The following is a 17,308-nucleotide window of genomic DNA, read 5'->3' as shown; positions in this document are numbered from 1 at the left end:
CATCAGAAAGGACTCTACTGGCTCAGAAAGGAAGCTTTTACAATTGTATTTTCACACTGGCTCTTGACATTCACGGTGTGTCCCTTGAAGGAGAAACCAAGAATAATGCAGGGGGAGAGGCAAAGTCCCTGCAGCTCACAAAAGATTCTCATTCGGTCTAATACGCTTTATTTATTCATAAGCTTAGAAATCTCACATGAGTGATTTGATTTAGGTTCTGGGTTGAATGTCCTCAGGCCACAAGCTTAACTGAAAGAGAGAAAAAAGAAAGTACCGAGCCCAGAGCAGTTTTCTTCTCCCAGGAGCTAGTTCTTTGATGCTCAGCCAGAGAGAAGCAGATTGATGCCACTGCTGTGCCTCACAGCCACAAACTTCCACCGAGAAAAAAAAAAGTAAAAGGAAAAATCAAACTCTTACCTCTTATCCTCCCCCATGAGGATGAGAGCAAAGCGCCTGAACCCAGACAGCCTGGTTCACATCATGCGCGGCCTAGGAAAGTTACTCAACGCAGCTGTTCCTCGATTTTTCTTTCCTATAAAATGGGACTACAAAGAACCTAAACCTGACAAAGCAATATTAACATGCTTGACACAAAATGGGTATTCAAAATGGGTTGAATGGAGTTGTCTTTTACAGACATATCATGCACTTGAAGTCTCCATTAGATTTCCATGTGTCCAAAGCCAAGCTTTTGCCAGTCCATCGAAACCAAGGCCTCCGTCCTTGCAGCTGCTCAGAACGACATCACCGTATCGCTGTGCCATCCTTGACTGTGGTTCAGTCCAACCAATCACTTCCCACCAAGGGAATGACGGAGACTACTTAATCACCTCCCACCACCTCCAGGATCCCAGCTAGCCCAAACTAGCTTCCCTTCATGCCTGGAATGATACACTGACTCGTTCCCTGGTTTCCCTGTGTCTACATGTCTCCTCTGCCTCTTAGACGACTCTCCACCACACCGCTCTCAGCTGCTCTCCTGTGGTAGTCGCAGTCTGACCGTTACTGTGAGAACCTGCCTTTTCAAACCTCATGGCTTCCCCTTAACCCATGTGAAGTCTAAACCCTCACCCAGCTCTTCAAGGATCTGTATGTCAGACAGCTTGTGGCCTCTGAGGCCCCAACTCCCTCCTTGTACTCACTCCATTGCCAACGCACACCGTGGACACTGCCCAGCTACAGGGTTTTCACTTGCTATTTCTGTATGCAAAGCTCACCTCCTCCCTTGCCGTGGCTCTTCCATCACATTTACCTCTTAGGAAGTTGCCCCCTCGCCCTAAGAAAAGTCTCACACCCTCCTCACCACAGTCTCTTCTTTCGCCTCATTTTCCTCTCCTCCCCACCTGCCACATGACATCCCATCCTTAACTCTGGTTCTGCTTCACTGTAATTCTGGCTGCCCCAGCAGAGAGCATGCCCTTAGTGAGGACTATTTGGCTACATCCGTAGCACACGGGACGGTGACTAGCATATGATGGTGCTCACAGTAACAGTGGCTAAAGAATAACAATCTACAAGTTGTCAGCTAATGCAAGGATACTCCCAAAAGTTGATGGAAAACGAAATGGAATGACAAACTCATTTTGTTACACAAGAAAGTTTGAAAGCCATGTGTGGTGTTCCATGATATATTTTCCATGAACTTTTTGAAGATCAGTGGCACTATCAATATAGCTAATATAACATTCCACTTCCCTGCTTTTTCTCCTTTGGGATCTTGGGTAGATTAACATGTTAAGCACGAAGGGACTTTAAAAAGCATGCATTATTTTAAAAAAATGCATGGATTTAAAAACTTTTGTCCATTAAAACAAGCTTCTTTTAAAGAAAACATTTATTTGAAAGGCAGAGTAACACAGAGAAACAGGAGAGAGGGAAGGAAAGAAGGAGCAAGAGAGATCTTCCATCCACCAGTTCACTCACTAAATGATCCCAACAGCCATGGCTGGACCACGTGGAAGCCAGGAGCCAGAAATTCCATCTGAGTGTCCCACAAGGTGGGTGACTGGGGTCTAAGCACCTGAACCATCCTTCTGAGATGGATTACCAAGGACATGGAACCGGAGCAGAGCACTTGCTACTGGGATGCCAGCATCAGCACCACGGGGGTTGGCTTCATCTACTATACCTCGACACTTGCCTGTAAACTTACCTTTTACATTTCATTTTTCCACAAACATTTAAAAGTATCTTCGTGTAAATATTTTGATGCCATATCATCTATTTGTACTTTTATGTCAAATCACTGAGACTACTTAATTATTTCAAGGCTGTAAATGTGAATATAAAATAGACCTAACTCCATTCTTCCTTTGTGGCCCCCGTGCTGATTCCCAGTAGGCAAAATGAAGCAGCTGTCCCCAGCACTGGTTCAGAGAAGCTCTTGTTGGCTCCCAGAACGTTCTATTAGTGACAGACTGATTGTCCAACTATTAGGTAACCTCAACTTGGCAAGAGCAGGAATGGAGTCCAGCTTTCTCATCACTGTACTCCCAACATCGAATTGCTTTCTGCATGAATGCGCTACTTAATTGATGCATGCATGGGTAGTTTGTGTTTCAGAAAGCCTTGTTGGCGGAGCTAGAACATTCACTGAGGCAAGTTTTGATACAATATTTTAAGGTCCCTCTGAGATAACCTGGAGGATGCCCCTGACTCCTGGCTTCAGCTGCGCCCTACCCTGATCACTGTGGTCATTTGGGGAGCGGATCAGTAGATGCAAGATCTGTTTCTCTCATTAGCTCTGACTTTCAAAATAAACAGACAAGTCCTTTTTTCTAAAAAAAAAAAAGGGGGGGGGGGTAAGAAGGTAGCGCAATTTCCTTACTAATTTTGCTTTCTATTGTTTAAAATATTTTTATAAATTCATTTTTATATAAAAAGCAGAGAAAACAAAAATACTAAAAGAGAAAGAGAAACTTCCCTGTACTGTTTCCCTTGTCAAATGCTTACAATCACCAGGAGGCTGGAACATCTGAGTCTCTTTCAACGGTGGCAGGAACCCAACTGCTTGGGCCAGCACCTCAATCAGCAGGAAGCTAGAATCAGGGACGGAGAAGAGACTGAAACCTAGGAACACCACAGCATGTGCGTGTCCCCCACCAGCCTGTCAGCTGCCATGCCAAACGCCATCCCTCCTTGTGTATTTTATTTAAGAACAAAGCCAAACAAATAAAGACTGAGAAAGTCATCCTTCTATCAAGTTCCACCGGACTTTACATTAGCCCCATAAACAAAAGAGCCACTTAGTCTTTCTGCAGAAGATTTCCTATACATCTTTCATTTCTTCATTCACTACTATATACCATTTTCTGGCAATGAGAGTGAATAATAGGGACAAAGCTCCTTTCCTCTAGTAATCTAGTACATCATGACATAATCTCTCATAGAGACATGGACTGTGAAGAAACTTACTAAAGCAACAGAAGCCTGAGGGTGGGCATGGAATGTCCTGGGCCTTTCTGAGGAGGCAACTTGGGACAAGGTTCTGAGGAAGAGTGTTAGGGTGAAGGGCTCAGCACGATCAGCAACCAGTCAGTGAGCAGTGCAAGAGGCGAGGCTTAGAGTAGAGCAGAGGTACGGACCTGAGGGAGCAGGACTCGGGTGACATGCCCTTCTGGGGGGCAGGTGCTTAGTGTCCACATCCCACCACGGAGTGCCCAGGGTCAGGTCCTGGCTTCGCCTCTGACTCTGGCTTCTCAGCAGTGTGCACTCGGGGGGGAGGGGAGGAGAGCAGGTGGTGGCGCAATGAGTCTCTGCTCCTCACATGGGAGACCCAGATAGAGTTCCGGGTCCCAGGCTTTGGCCTAGTCGAGCCCCAGCTGTAGTGGGCATTTAGGAAGTGGATCAGAAGGAGGCAGATCTTCTTCTCCCTTTCAAATAAATTTCTAAGAGTGAATAAACACTACATGAAATTCACTTCTGGCTACAGCACCATGTGAGATGGGCTCCAGAAAGGTCATCATGTACATTTAGATGCAGAGAACAATTCAAGATATTAAAAGAAAATAAGAGCTCTTCTGTTGAGAAGGGAAATGCATATGCATGCCGTGGGCTTTGTCCACACATGGACCAAACTGCTGGGCTCTTATTCCATCCCCACCCACCAGCCACCCCCTGGAGCCAGAATGAGCAACACAACACAACACAACACAAATGAACCGGGGTGAGTCTCCTAGACCAAGTCTCTCGGCTGTCACCCCTGCCTATTTCTCACACGGCGAACGTCATTTCTGATTCTCCCCAAACAAGTGCTTCATTCTCTGGGGTAGATAATTAGCTTTCCCAGACACAATGGGAAGGCCTTTGGGACACATGCTCCGGAAATGAAAGGGTTTTTTTTTTTAGTTTGTAATTATGCACATCCTGCGGTATCTGCTTAATGGGTCCAATTCAGCCTTGGCCTTGCCGAAAAACTGCCATGTCCACCGAGGAAGGTCACTGGATACAATGTGACGAGTGAGCAGGAAGCCTCATGCTGATAACGGTCCTTTTATTTTATTTTTTTAAATTTGGGAAATGAACTTTCCTCTTTCAGTCTGTTTATTTGTAGACATTTACAAACCTATTCTAAGTACACACACACACACACACACACACGAAATGCACACACTGGTAATCAGTCTTTGCTCCCAACAATCCTTAGAAAGATGTTTGATGCACAGGTAAGCTGACTGCTACATCTTTCCTGATACACAGTGGAATTTTTTTTTTTTTTTATATATATACATTTTATTGTTATTGCTATCATTTTATGATACAGCTCCATGTTTCCTTATCCCCCCCCAATTCCCTCCCCCCCACCTAGTTCCTCTATATCATTACTAACATATAGTTCTTCATACACAGTCATAGGTCCCTCATTGCGGGCATGGACAATGGCAGAGAGTCCAGTATCCTATTGTCAAAACATAGTAAACAGTTTCATTATAAGTCCATCTTTGTCTGGAAACAGAAGTGCATACCACACTGCATTCTCACATCTGGATGTTAGTCTCCATTTCACAGCTACTGTACATCCCCTCAAATGAAAAGTCATGATACAAAATCAACAATAGAAAGAAAAATAGAAATTTACAATGCCATGAAGTTAAATGACATATTACTAGATATGACAGTCTCCATTACACAGCTACTATACATCCCCTTAAATGAAGAGCCACAAAACAAAATCAACATCAGGAAGAAAAAAGAAATTAACAACACCAAGAAGTTAAATAACATGCTATTAAATGACTAATGTGTAGCAGAAGAAATGAAAATCAAGAACCTTCTTGAAGAAAATGATGCCACTGCGTGATCTATGAGTCACTGAATGTTTTAATCAGAAGAAATTGTTTTGAAGAGATGAAACCAACAGAAAACAGCAAAACCCATGCGATATAGTTTCCACTGATCTTTGTTGAAGTGTGTCTCTTCCAGACAATAAACAGATGGGTTTTGTTTTTAATCCAGTCTACTAATCTATGGCGCTTTATTGAACTTAAGCCATTTACATTCAGAGTTTAATATACATGGGTGTTACTTTGGTCCTGTCATTTAGGAATGGGTTGTTCATTGGTTTAGTCTTCTGTTGTCATTTTACTGGATTGTTCTTCCCATTTGCCTTTGGTTTTGTTTGGTGCTATTCCTCTTCTCTGTGAAGAGAACATCTTGAAGTATCATTTGTAGGGCAGCACAGTGGAATTTTGAAGTCAGAACAAGCATTACATTCGGTTACATCAAGAAAGCAGTATGCACCTCTACTTCCAAATCAAAGGTGAACTCCCAATGGAACTCTTCACTGTATCTTGACACTAGAATGCTGGACTTTACACTATTCTCTGGTCCTACAATAGCAAGATACACTTAAACAGCAGAATGATGGACTTATCACTGTTTTTGAAGGACTATACTACTGTAATAACAAGGGAAATATAAGGAGGAGGGGATTTTGGAAGGGAATGACAGGAAGGGAGATCCCAGAGCCTATGGAACTGTATTATAAATTAAATTTTAAAAAATGAAGCTAAACCTAGTTGGTGCTTTATTCACATTGTAACCTTCAGAGATGGTGCTCCTGACTACTTAGTTGCAAAAGCTTGACTAACTTGTATAACAAGTCTTCAGAAAGCTCATGGAAAAAACCTAAATTTTTTTTTTTTACAAAAATAAATTTATGTTTTAGTTCAATTTTCTATACATTTTTTGAAGTACTCTAATGTAAGGAATGCCAGGAACTCAACTGAGGTCTCCCAAAAAGGTAGCACCGATCCAAGTCTTAAGACATAACCTGCTACCTCCCAGAATTACTTTAGTAGGAAGCTAAATCAGAAGCAGAGCTGCCTGGACTAGAACTAGGCACCCCAATATGGAAGGAGGACACCCCAGGCGTCAATGTAACATAGCAACAAATGCTCAAGTTCAATACAATTTTCCTAAAGTGAAATAGATACCAACATGTCTTGATCCAGGGGCCAACCGCATGACATACTAGACTAAGCTTCTGCCTGTGGCCCTGGCATCCCGTAAGGACATGGTGCGAGTCCCAGCTGCTCCACTTTCAATCCAGCTCCCTGCTTACCGCCTAGGAAAGCAACAGAGAATGGACCAAGGCCTTGGGTCCCTGCACTGACATAGCAGACCTGGAGAAAGCTCCCAGCTCTTGGCTTCAGGCTGGCTGCAGTTGACCATCTGGGGAATGAACGAGAAGATGGAAAATCCTTATCTTTCTCTCTGAGAACCTGCCTTTCAAAGAGAAATAAATAAAATTTTTAAAAGATCATCTGATCCAAAGTAGTCTTATTAAACCAAAAAGGTCAAGCCTACATTTTCCATTCACTAAATTTGAAAGGTTTTAATGGAGGAAACAATTTTCACAAAAGGTTCAAGGAGAATTACCTTAAATGTGCCCTTATATCTAGTAGCCTCAAGTATTTGACACCAGCTTCCCCTTCCACATACATGGCTCTAAAAAGGCTTCTGTTGCTATTTTATTTAATCACACTTTTCTAAATATTGTGCACTTCCTTTTTCCCAGGCCAACCACAATGACATTTCATTTACATTCATGTCCTACTTAAGAGTCCAAAAGAAAGGTATCACCTTGATGGACTAGAGCATTTCTGGAGTTGTCTTCCCCACCAGCGATTGCTCCTGGTCATCCAGTCACCCTTGGTACTTAGTGCACAGTGAAACAAGTAACCAGGTCACTGGTGTGGGGACTAACATCTCCTGGGCTTCTCTAGATTTCCCACTGTAGGCTCTGGCCACTGCAAAGCCATAAAAACAAGAGATCTGTCACTAGCGACAGTCTCTTTGTCCCAGACTCCACTGTGCCCAGGGTCTCCTTGCATTTTAATTAGGGAAAATAGTACACCCCCATTCCAGGCCGATATCCAGGGCTCTCCCGGCTTTATTCATCGGTGGCACCGCTTAAAAGACACACTCTTGCTATTCTGTGCTTTATTTACCAGAAAAAAAACCTTCAAAGAATAGAGGAAAGAGAATTGCAGGATGGGAAGCAAGTTTTCCACATATCACTTCTCCATCTCAACTTCTTTTCACAAGTCAGGATGTTCAGCAAGGGAATGGCTGGCCTTCTGGAAATTGAGATAGGGGATGGTACTCCTCAGGCCCCCATCTACTCTCCCTCGATCCTGCTCCGATTGCTCCTGGGCCAAGGTCATGATCTTCTCGCAAGAGGCTCTCTACAGAGAAGTTAAATAGGACAGGAACCAAGATGAGCATTTTCCCTTTCCTTACTTAAAAGGACACCTATCTACTCCAAAAGTCGCAGTATTTACTAGAAGCAAATAGTAAATAGTAAAACAAAATAGGAAGAAACGGAAAACTGCAACTCCATTTTACAGGGAAGAGTCCACCGGCTCTGGGGATACCCTGATGACTGGGAGAGTGGCCGATGCGCAAGTTAGTTTTCCGGGCTCCTTTCTGCAGGCTGAACTTAGCAACCTGCATGCATGGAAGCACACCTACACGCTCCACACCTCGTGAGGGAGTCCTTATACTTATTTCTTGAAATATGGCAAATCAGACATCTCCCTTGCCCTATTCCACTTCATTCATGTGTTATCCATATCAAAAAAGTATGCTTGACATACATGGGTGGGGCAATAGCAAAAAAAGATCTAGGATTTGACTGACGAAAACTAATAAAATGACAAAAGCATTGTTTACAATGGTTATGGAGAGTTGGACAGATTTTGGCTCCCCAAACTCACACAGACTTAAAGTCCAAATTCTTAGTTAATGATTCATGGATTTAAGAGTGAAGAGTAGATCTAAACATGACGTAAGAGAGTGGGTCTACCAGGAGGTCTTGAGGTCATTAAGTGCTTGCCCTGGGAAGGTGATTATCCACAGAAGCTGGGATAGAGACAAGCCAGGCAGGATGCCCGTGTCTGTCTCTGCTTCTTGCCTCACCATGTGATTGTCCCTCAACCATTCTCCTCTATCAGCAGAGGACTAAATCAATGGGGCCACTGGCTTTGAAAGTGTTCATTTCAAAGACTGCCACCATAAACCTTCTTCCTTGAGTTACTTCTCTTAGATATTTTACTTAAAGCAACAAAAGTTGACAACAAAAGCAGAAAGTAGATAACTGAGAAATTAATGGACAAGTCATTTGTATGTTGTTATAGTAAACTAAAAGGCTGATGGTCCCTCGTTTTATATAAATTGGCTACCTAGCTATGAGTTTTTTTCCACATAAGCACCACTGATCCACAGAACAGAGTTCTGGGGATGTCCCAGATAACACTAAAGGGAAATGGTCTTAGACTCTGACTTGAATCCTTCAAAGGACATGAGAATAAATGCACCTGGCTGTAAACCAAACCTCGCAGGCAAACAATTCTCCTGATATCCGCTTCTTCATTTGCTTCTTCAGTCAGCTCCAAATCCTCAGCTACCATAAGATAAAAATAATGACAACAAAGCAGGACATGCTATAGTTACAAGATAATCAACCTAAAGTAGATGGGGAAATAATAGGATCCAGGAAGAAGTTTAAGGGATTTGTGCTATATTGTGAGCATTAAGTTATGTCTCAGAATATCCACATCTAGCAGAACAACAAATGCTAAGTAAATGTTGGGTGGTTCAACAAATTACAAAGTGGTTGCACAGCAGATGAAGCTGTTTACAGTCTCCACTGTATCACAGCTGGCTCCATAACCCAAACTGGCTCATCCTCAGCCTTAGGCAAATGGTTTCATTTTCAGATTTTAGAGTCTTACTGCATAGGTTTCTTTTGGTTACTGTAACAAATCACCACAAATTTGGTTGCAAAAAAACAGTGACTCCTTCCCTCCCTGCTCTGAGGGTCAGTTGTCTGCAATTAGAATCACTGAGCCGATATTAAGATGTCAGGAGGACCACCCTCTCGCCAGGGGCACGAGCAGACAATCTGTTCCTTGTCTCTCCCAGTCTCTGGCTGCCTGTGCTTCTTGGCTGCGCCTTCATCGCCACAGTCTTCAAAGCCAGCATCTTCACATCTCCCTCTGTTCCAACTTGACCCTGCTCTCTCCTCTGGGTGAAATCTCCCTCTGCTGCTCTTCCACGAGGATGGTGTTATTGCATTCAAGGATCGCACAGATAATCCAGGATGATCCCCTTCCTCACAGAGACCCTTTTTCCAACTAAGGTAATACTGACAGGCTGCAGCGTAAATTATTCAGCTTACTACACCATGAAAACTGAGTATGATGGAACAGAGAGCAGACAGCATGTTGCATCTCACATGCTCTCCATTACAGAGACCACGTGCTGTGCAGGGCGCTGCTGTACTGGTGCCACGCGCGCGGTTCCAAGTGTGAGGTTAAGTCAGCACGTGCAGCCAAACAGTTGGAACTGAAATTAAAATCTCAGCTATCCAACAGCATTCAGGAGTGGAGCAACTATCTAACTTGGAGAATGTCTTCAGTAAATAAACTAATGAAAACCTGGTTTCTCCTGCCTATCACCTGGCCAAAGCTCTACCAATCAGCTTTGCTTATTTTTAAACACACTTTTGTGAGACAAAACACACTGGCTTTTGGGGGGGCGGGGGGAGGAAGCTAGTTATAAGGACACATCCTGTGGGGCCTGGTGGAGTCCTTGCCTTCTACGCAAAGGATGTTTCTCTCTCTCTCTCTTTCTCTCTGTAAGTCTGACTTTCCAATAAAAAATTTTAAAAACAAATCTTAAAAAGGGGGAGGGAGGAGTGGCATAGTAGCCTAGTGGCTACAGTCCTTGCCTTGCACATGCCGGGATCCCAAATGGGCGCCAGTTCTAATCCTGGCAGCCCGGCTTCCCATCCAGCTCCCTGCTTGTGAGCTGGGAAAGCAGCTGAGGATGGCCCAAATCCCTTGGGACCCTGCACCCATGTGGGAGACCTGGAAGAGGTTCCTGGTTCCTGGCTTTGGATCGGCGCGCACCGGCGTGTTGCGGCCACTTGGGGAGTGAACCAGGGGATGGAAGATCTTCCTCTCTGTCTCTCCTATTCTCTATGTATCTGACTTCCCAATAATAATAATATTAATAATAATAACTTAACTAAAAGAATAACTCATCCTGCAACCTTTTATCCAACAGGTTCACTATGAGTCAGGTTGAGTACTGGCAGGATATCCAGGATTGCACCTTTATTTTTATTTGTTTTTTAAGAAAATGTAGTCCTGTTCATTTTACATATCATACTGGTCAGGAAACAGTCTTGCATAAATATCTGAAATATTATACTATTACACACTCAAAGAAAAAACAACATAGGTAAAGCCGACTAGCTGTCCAGAGTTTTTGGCTTTCTTTTAGAAATGAAAAGCCGACAAAAAAGTGTAAGGACCAGTGCTGCAGCATACCACGTTGACTTCAGCTGCTGTGTCAGCAACCCATACAGGCATGGTTTGAATTCTGGCTATTTCACCTCTCATCAAGCTCCCTGCTAAGGCACCTGGGAAACCAGCGGAAGAGACATGAAGTATTTGGACCCCCGAGCACCCACGTGGGAGACCTGAGAGAATTCCTGATTCCTGCCTTCAGGCCAGCTCAGCTCTTGCCATTTGGGGAGTGAACCAACAGGTGGAGAGACTTTCTCTGTCTCTCCTCCTCTCTGCATAACTGCAAAAACCTTTTTAAAAAGAAAATGCCGGGCCCAGCGCAGTGGCCTAGCAGCTAAAGTCCTCATCTTGAATGCGCCAGGATCCCATATGGGCGCCAGTTTTAATCCCCGCAGCTCCACTTCCCATCCAGCTCTCTGCCTGTGGCCTGGGAAAGCAATCGAGGACGGCCCAAAGCCTTGGGACCCTGAACTCATGTGGGAGACCTGGAAGAAGTTCCTGGCTCCTGGCTCCCGGGTTTGGATCGGCGCAGCACCAGCCACTGCTGGTCACTTGGGGAGTGAATCATCGGACGGAAGATATTTCTGTCTCTCCCCATTTCTGTACATCTGACTTTGCAATAAAAATAAATAAATCTTTTAAAAACGAAAAGAAAAGAAGGAAAATGCCACTTATCAGCATTGGTATGTCAGTACTGGTTAGCAAGAAGAAAATACAGCATGAAACTGTCTGATACTAAGAAGAAATTCTGGTGCAAGCTTCATAATGCTTCCTATTCTTAGTATATCTCTTACTGCTGTTCTTCATTCGTTCCCATATTTCATGCAGGTTAGTATGGCCTTTAAAACTTCACTAACAGGAGCAAATCCAGCATCTAGTAATTTCTTCTGAAAAACACTCTACCCATGTCAGATAACCCAGCAATTTTAGCCTCATGAATTCCCTGGCCATGAGAAACTCACTAGGATAAAAATGAATCCAATAAACAGAAGGATAAAAAAAAACAACTGAGTTTTGGAATATTCGTGCATTGGATCTGTCTGCAATTAGGAAACTTAAATCTTTCCTTGTAAACAGGAAACTTGCACTGTTCATTTACTCTGTAAGCCAAGAAAGCCACTGGCCTCTGGTGCCTGGGTTCATCAATCATAGAGCCAACACTTGGAGTTCAACAGCAACTATCATAAATATGTATCACATATATATATATTTATATTTATAAAAATACAATAAATATTTATATTGCTATTATATATTTCTATATTATATACATCATAAATATATATCATAAATATTGTTCCAGTGATGAGGAAGTGGGACACCAACACCAACTCATACACCATTGTGGCCAACAGGGTGTGCAGCCACGGAAGGTTCTTCAGCTTCGGCCTGGACTATTCAAGCACTAGGAAAAGGGCTCAGTACAACATCGCCATGCTGGCAGGGGGCAGGGTGAGACAGCACTGGGCCGCAAGCCCCACGTGCCCATAGCAAAGCCCTGCCCCCTCCCCTTGGATTTTTTTTTTTTTTGGACCATTTTGTTTACCACTCTGATGTCTCTCCTTCTGTCACTATACTTTTCAAATCAATAAATCTTAAAAAAAAAAAAAAGCAATTTTGTCTTTCAAGTACAATATTATATTCATCAAGGGTTTTTTGTACTACTTTGATTTCTTACAAAATACTCGTGGCTTTAAGTTTACTTTTTAAATTAAAAAATTCCAATTTTATTTTCAAGGAAATATTTTTTCTTCAAGACAAACATTATACTTTGGTATTTAGCAAAAAGTGCTTCATGCTTATTTCTCAATGCCAAACAGAATGTTTAAAAAACATTTTAAAATTCAAGAACTGAGATTCAATAAACATATCAGTACACAAAAGTCAGACATTTAGCTTACTTTTGCATCATCAACACAAACTTTAACGCAATAAGAAGACAAGGGCCCAGCATGATGGCCTGGTGGGTAAATCCTCACCTTGCATGTGCCAAGATCCCATATGGGCACCAGTTCATGTCCTGGCTGCTCCACTTCCCACTCAGCTCCTTACATGTGACCTGGGAAAGCCATATTGAATGGCTCAAAGCCTTGGGACCCTGCACCCCACATGGGAGACCCAGAAGCAGCTCTGGCTCCTAACCTCAGATTGACTCAACTCCAGCCATTTATGGCCACTAGGGGAGTAAAGCAGCAGATGCAAAGTCTGTCTGTAAAGAATCATGTTTTATACCATCTAAGAATAGGTTCTCTGTATCTGTCAGCAAAACCATGTTTGAAAAAAAGGTTCATTTTTAAAAAGTAAAACTTGCCACATTTAACCCATCAACAGAAAAGTAGTCTTGCTGTCTATGGCAGATAGAATAATATCAGCCTGCCTTCAGATGACACACTCTAATCCAGAGAACCCATGAACATGACCCCTTCCATGGCAAAGGGGACTCGGCCTTTGCAATGATATTACAGACCTAACAATGGAGAAATCATTACCCTGGTGGACCCAATGTAATACAGAGGTCCTTAAAAATAAGATTAGAGTACAAATCATTGAAGAAGCCACTTCAATGCTGCATTCCTGATTAGAGACAGAGGAAACAGGCATGTGCTAAGGAGTGAGACAGGTCTAGAAGCTGGAAAGGCCCACGGAACATGTTTTCCCTGAGAGCCTCCAGAAAGGAATGTTGTCCTACCGGCATTTTTATTTTAATGGAATGACATCCATGTGTGCAGAATACAGAACTGAAAGATGACAAACTCATGCCATTTAAGCCACTAAGCTTGTGCTGACCAGTTACTGCAGCAAGCAGAAAGTGAACAGACACACGGTCTCAAAGGTTACTACCCAATTACCTTTTTGGTGCACTAAATGCACAACAAAATAAGTCTTCAGGTCACCAATGCAGAGAATAACAATTTCTATGTTTCCCTAAACTCCCCAGTGTTGCTTCTGGCTATCAAAATGGCCATGAACTAAGAGGTTTTCCATTAGTGGCCACTTCTAGCCCTGATTTGGACCCATGGGGTTAGCAGCAGGACATCACTGGCTGTTTAACAAGCTCCTCTTGGTGATTTTATTGGAGATGATCAGTGGTCCACATTTGGACACTCATTTCTACACGTACGGAGCTTATAGTTTAGAGCCCAGGTAAGCAAAATTTCAACCCCTGCTAGGTAAATGTATATGCATTCTTCCAAAAACAAGTCAATGACTAGGGACTACAGTAAAAGTCTAGAGATGGCCCCAGGCATATGAATGCATTATAAACACACAAAAATGAGTTATAATATTAAACTGGGAAGACCTCTGCCTGCTCTGTCCTACCTTCCTGATACCTCAAAACATCTGGATAGAACCATGTACACTCCTTATGGAAAAGCCTGTTCCCACATTGAATCTTTAACCTCCTACTACCCCACCTGTTTCTCTATGAAGTGGTGATGTGTTAGCCCAGGATGTGTCGTCTTCAAACTGAACCCAGTTGCTGATGGCTGAAGCCAGGTCAGGTGCAGGCTGCTCCGGGCTCCCAGGGCAGGAGGCCACTTCAGAGATGAGGCCCATTTTGTCCGAGGAGTCATCTTGCTCAGAGTGGGAAAGGTCCCGGGAGCCGGCATCCACTGTGTGGTTCTCCCCAGAGGAGCTCTCGGACCGGTCTGAGGGTGATGACAGTCTTGGGGGGTGCTCATCTGTGCCTCCTGAAACAGATATGAGATACCACCATGAAGTGAAGGGAGCTTCTCTGAGGCAAAAAACAAAGGATGGGCTAGAATGACTGCAGGACCCACCATTGCAGTGGGCGTGAGAAAGGAGAAAAAAACAGCCATGTCCATCTGCCACTGCACTAAAGGAGTGTTTCTCAATGTTTGAAAAGTAGGACCTCAGGAAAACGTTGTGTTGTGGCAAGGTAAACTGCTGCCTGAGATGCAGCATCCCACGCTGTACCTGCTTGTGGCCCTGTAGCCTCATGCTTTCCAGGTGCAGTAAATGAAAGCAGGATGAGTTGAACTGGCACTGCCAAACAGTGGACAAAATCAACCGCAGACAGTTCCTGGACCCCACCTTGATCTTCACCATCTTCCTTGTGACTGGGGAAGATTCCTGAACTTACCCAGTCCAAGGACTGCTGAGACTCTTGCCATGTGTTAGGCACTGCTTGAAACACATTACATGCACTAACCCTATGGTACAAGTAATAAAAACAAATGCACAGAGATGCTAAATAAATTACATCTTAGGATATACTACACTATACATCTGTGATGAGGGCAGGAATTGAGTCTGAGTGACAGAGCTCTAGCGTCTGTCAAACCAAAAACTGAGAACATCTAAATGGCTGGTTGAAGTACCAACCAAAAGGGTTGAGAGTTAGGTATTTTCTGTGAATAGGAAGATGATGTTCCTTGGAAGAGCCAACACTTACAGTGTTCACAAATCCTTTTTTAGAACCCCAAGTTTCCCCAGATGTTTCATCCAAGCTTCTAAATGGAAGGACTCATGCATCTCAAGGAAGTCATGAACTGGCTCACTGCTGATATTAAGATCCCACTGAAGAATAATCAGATACAAATCATAGGAAATGAAAACACTGCTTACCCTTGGAAGGGACAGGGAAGAGCAGCTCTTCATTAAAGGAGACCCACTCAGACTGGTGGGTAGCTATCACATGGTCCAGGGTCGTCATGCTAAGACGCTGGTCATCTTCACACTGCAGTCCTCAGGTACACCCCAGAATGACGGCTGGGGCGGAACAGAGACAGGGTAGCACGATGAACTTGGGCTCGAGGCTGGGACAGGGTCTTGCCAGGAACAGTACTTAGAATGGAGATAGATCAGCCTCCTTGCCTTTAGTTAACCCGCCATGCAGAAATCTATTAAAAAAACAAACAGGAAATTTAGAAGAGTAATCATCACATTATATGTGATCTACAGATTCAGGGCTTTTATCACTGCCCACAAAACATCTGAGGTGCTTTCCAACTTACTGTACTTTTCCTGGTTTCTGTCACGCCCTTACTTTGTATCTTCCTTTGGCATAAAATATCTATCTCAGCACCAAGACCTCTGAAAAAGTCCTCACATCGGACTTGTAAACATCATGCAAATGTTACCGTTAGATTGCTTAATTTCCCCAATTAGCATAATTTAGAAATGATGTTATCAATCATACAGCACTATCACTGTAAAACAAATATTAAAACTTTTCAAAGTACTTTCACTTTCTTTTCCCAGATGGTGAAATAAAAGCATGTTCTGTCCTATTAACTCAGTTTCTTGCCTTAGGCAGGTAACTCTGCAAGCTTGATTTAAATCTTTGGCAGAAATCCAATTATCTCCAGATGGTACCTCCACGTCTGGTATCCAATTAAGAAACATAGAGGGGGAGTCATCTCTCTCATTTTGGAGTAAGGGAAGATTTGCTTTAGTGAAAAATCTAAGTGAAAGAAAGAACACTTGCAACCTAAGCCGATCTAAGTACATAAAGGGCTCGCCTTTACCCACATACCAATAGAGGAGTATTTACTTAATGATCTTGTTTCTGCTCTTGATGCATTTTTACAACTTGAACATAGCTCTTGATCTAATAATGAATTAGCAAAACTGGAATTAATGAAAAATTAATGTGTTTCTACAAAAGAGCTACTCTCTACTTTATTATCAGTTCCTATTTACTGAGGATCTACAATGTTTGGATAATTTCTAGGACAACTTAAAGTCCTCCAAATGGTACACAATTAAGTCAAAATATTGAAGAAATTTTCTATAGGTTATTATCTGCAGTAAATTACCTATTTTCAGGAAAACTAGCTTTAGGGTTTATTTTCCCTGCATGATACTTAAAAAAAAAAACCTAGTATTTGTATAGACTCTATAGTTTTTTGTTTTTCTTTTTTTTATTATTACTATTAACTACACTGCATTATTTGACACAGTTTTACAGGTACTGGGATTCCCCCCACCGTTCCCCAAACCCTCCCCCCATGGTGGATTCCTCCACCTTGCTGCATTACCACAGTTCAAGTTCAGTTGAGATTCTTTCATTGCAAGCATATCCCAAGCATAGATAGACTCTATAGTTTTTAGGAACACATTTTGATATAATCCTGCATTTGATTCAATAGTCATTTTAGTCATGCAACTTCACAACCCAAAAGCAGAAAACATCCTGCAGATCTCTGAAGATGAACCCAGTAAAATTCATGGATAAACAGGCAGGAGAGTGAACAGGGTAGGGACAGAAGGAAAAGGGAAAGGTGATGGGGGAAACATCTACAAATATTAGAACATGAGGACTTTATTTTCTATTTATTGCTATTATTTTCCATGATACAGTTTGGTAGGTACAGGGACTACCTTCTCCCCTTCTCTTTTCCCCCACTTTACCCTCCTCCCACTTAAAACATGAGGGTTTTAAAGATTAATAATCCAACTCCCAAATGTCACAGATGAGAAAACTGAAACCCAGGAAGTTGAGTGTTAAAGACTGTTTGATTTTG

General features: G+C 42.8%; 1 protein-coding gene across 3 annotated transcripts in view; it reads right to left on the bottom strand.

Annotated features, from left to right (window-relative positions):
- The window catches only part of STON2 (stonin 2), a 76,648-nt gene extending 60,961 nt beyond the window's left edge, over nt 1–15,687 (bottom strand). For 2 of the 3 annotated variants that reach the window (XM_058655386.1, XM_058655385.1), the window contains exons 1-2: nt 15,408–15,687; nt 14,234–14,509 (exon numbers count right to left, since the gene is read on the bottom strand). In XM_058655386.1, coding sequence (XP_058511369.1) covers nt 14,234–14,509; nt 15,408–15,495 — 364 coding nt within the window. In that variant the 5' untranslated portion in view covers nt 15,496–15,687. Of the gene's footprint in view, nt 1–14,233; nt 14,510–15,234; nt 15,360–15,407 lie in introns of all 3 variants that reach the window. The other variant, XM_058655387.1, reaches the window with a different exon arrangement.
- Between the last annotated feature and the right edge of the window lie 1,621 nt (nt 15,688–17,308).

This window comes from Ochotona princeps, chromosome 26 (assembly GCF_030435755.1).
Source record: "Ochotona princeps isolate mOchPri1 chromosome 26, mOchPri1.hap1, whole genome shotgun sequence".
NCBI classification, from domain to species: Eukaryota; Metazoa; Chordata; class Mammalia; order Lagomorpha; family Ochotonidae; genus Ochotona; species Ochotona princeps.
The sequence above is the reverse complement of the archived record's forward strand: the minus strand, read 5'-3'. Positions and strand labels throughout refer to the sequence as shown.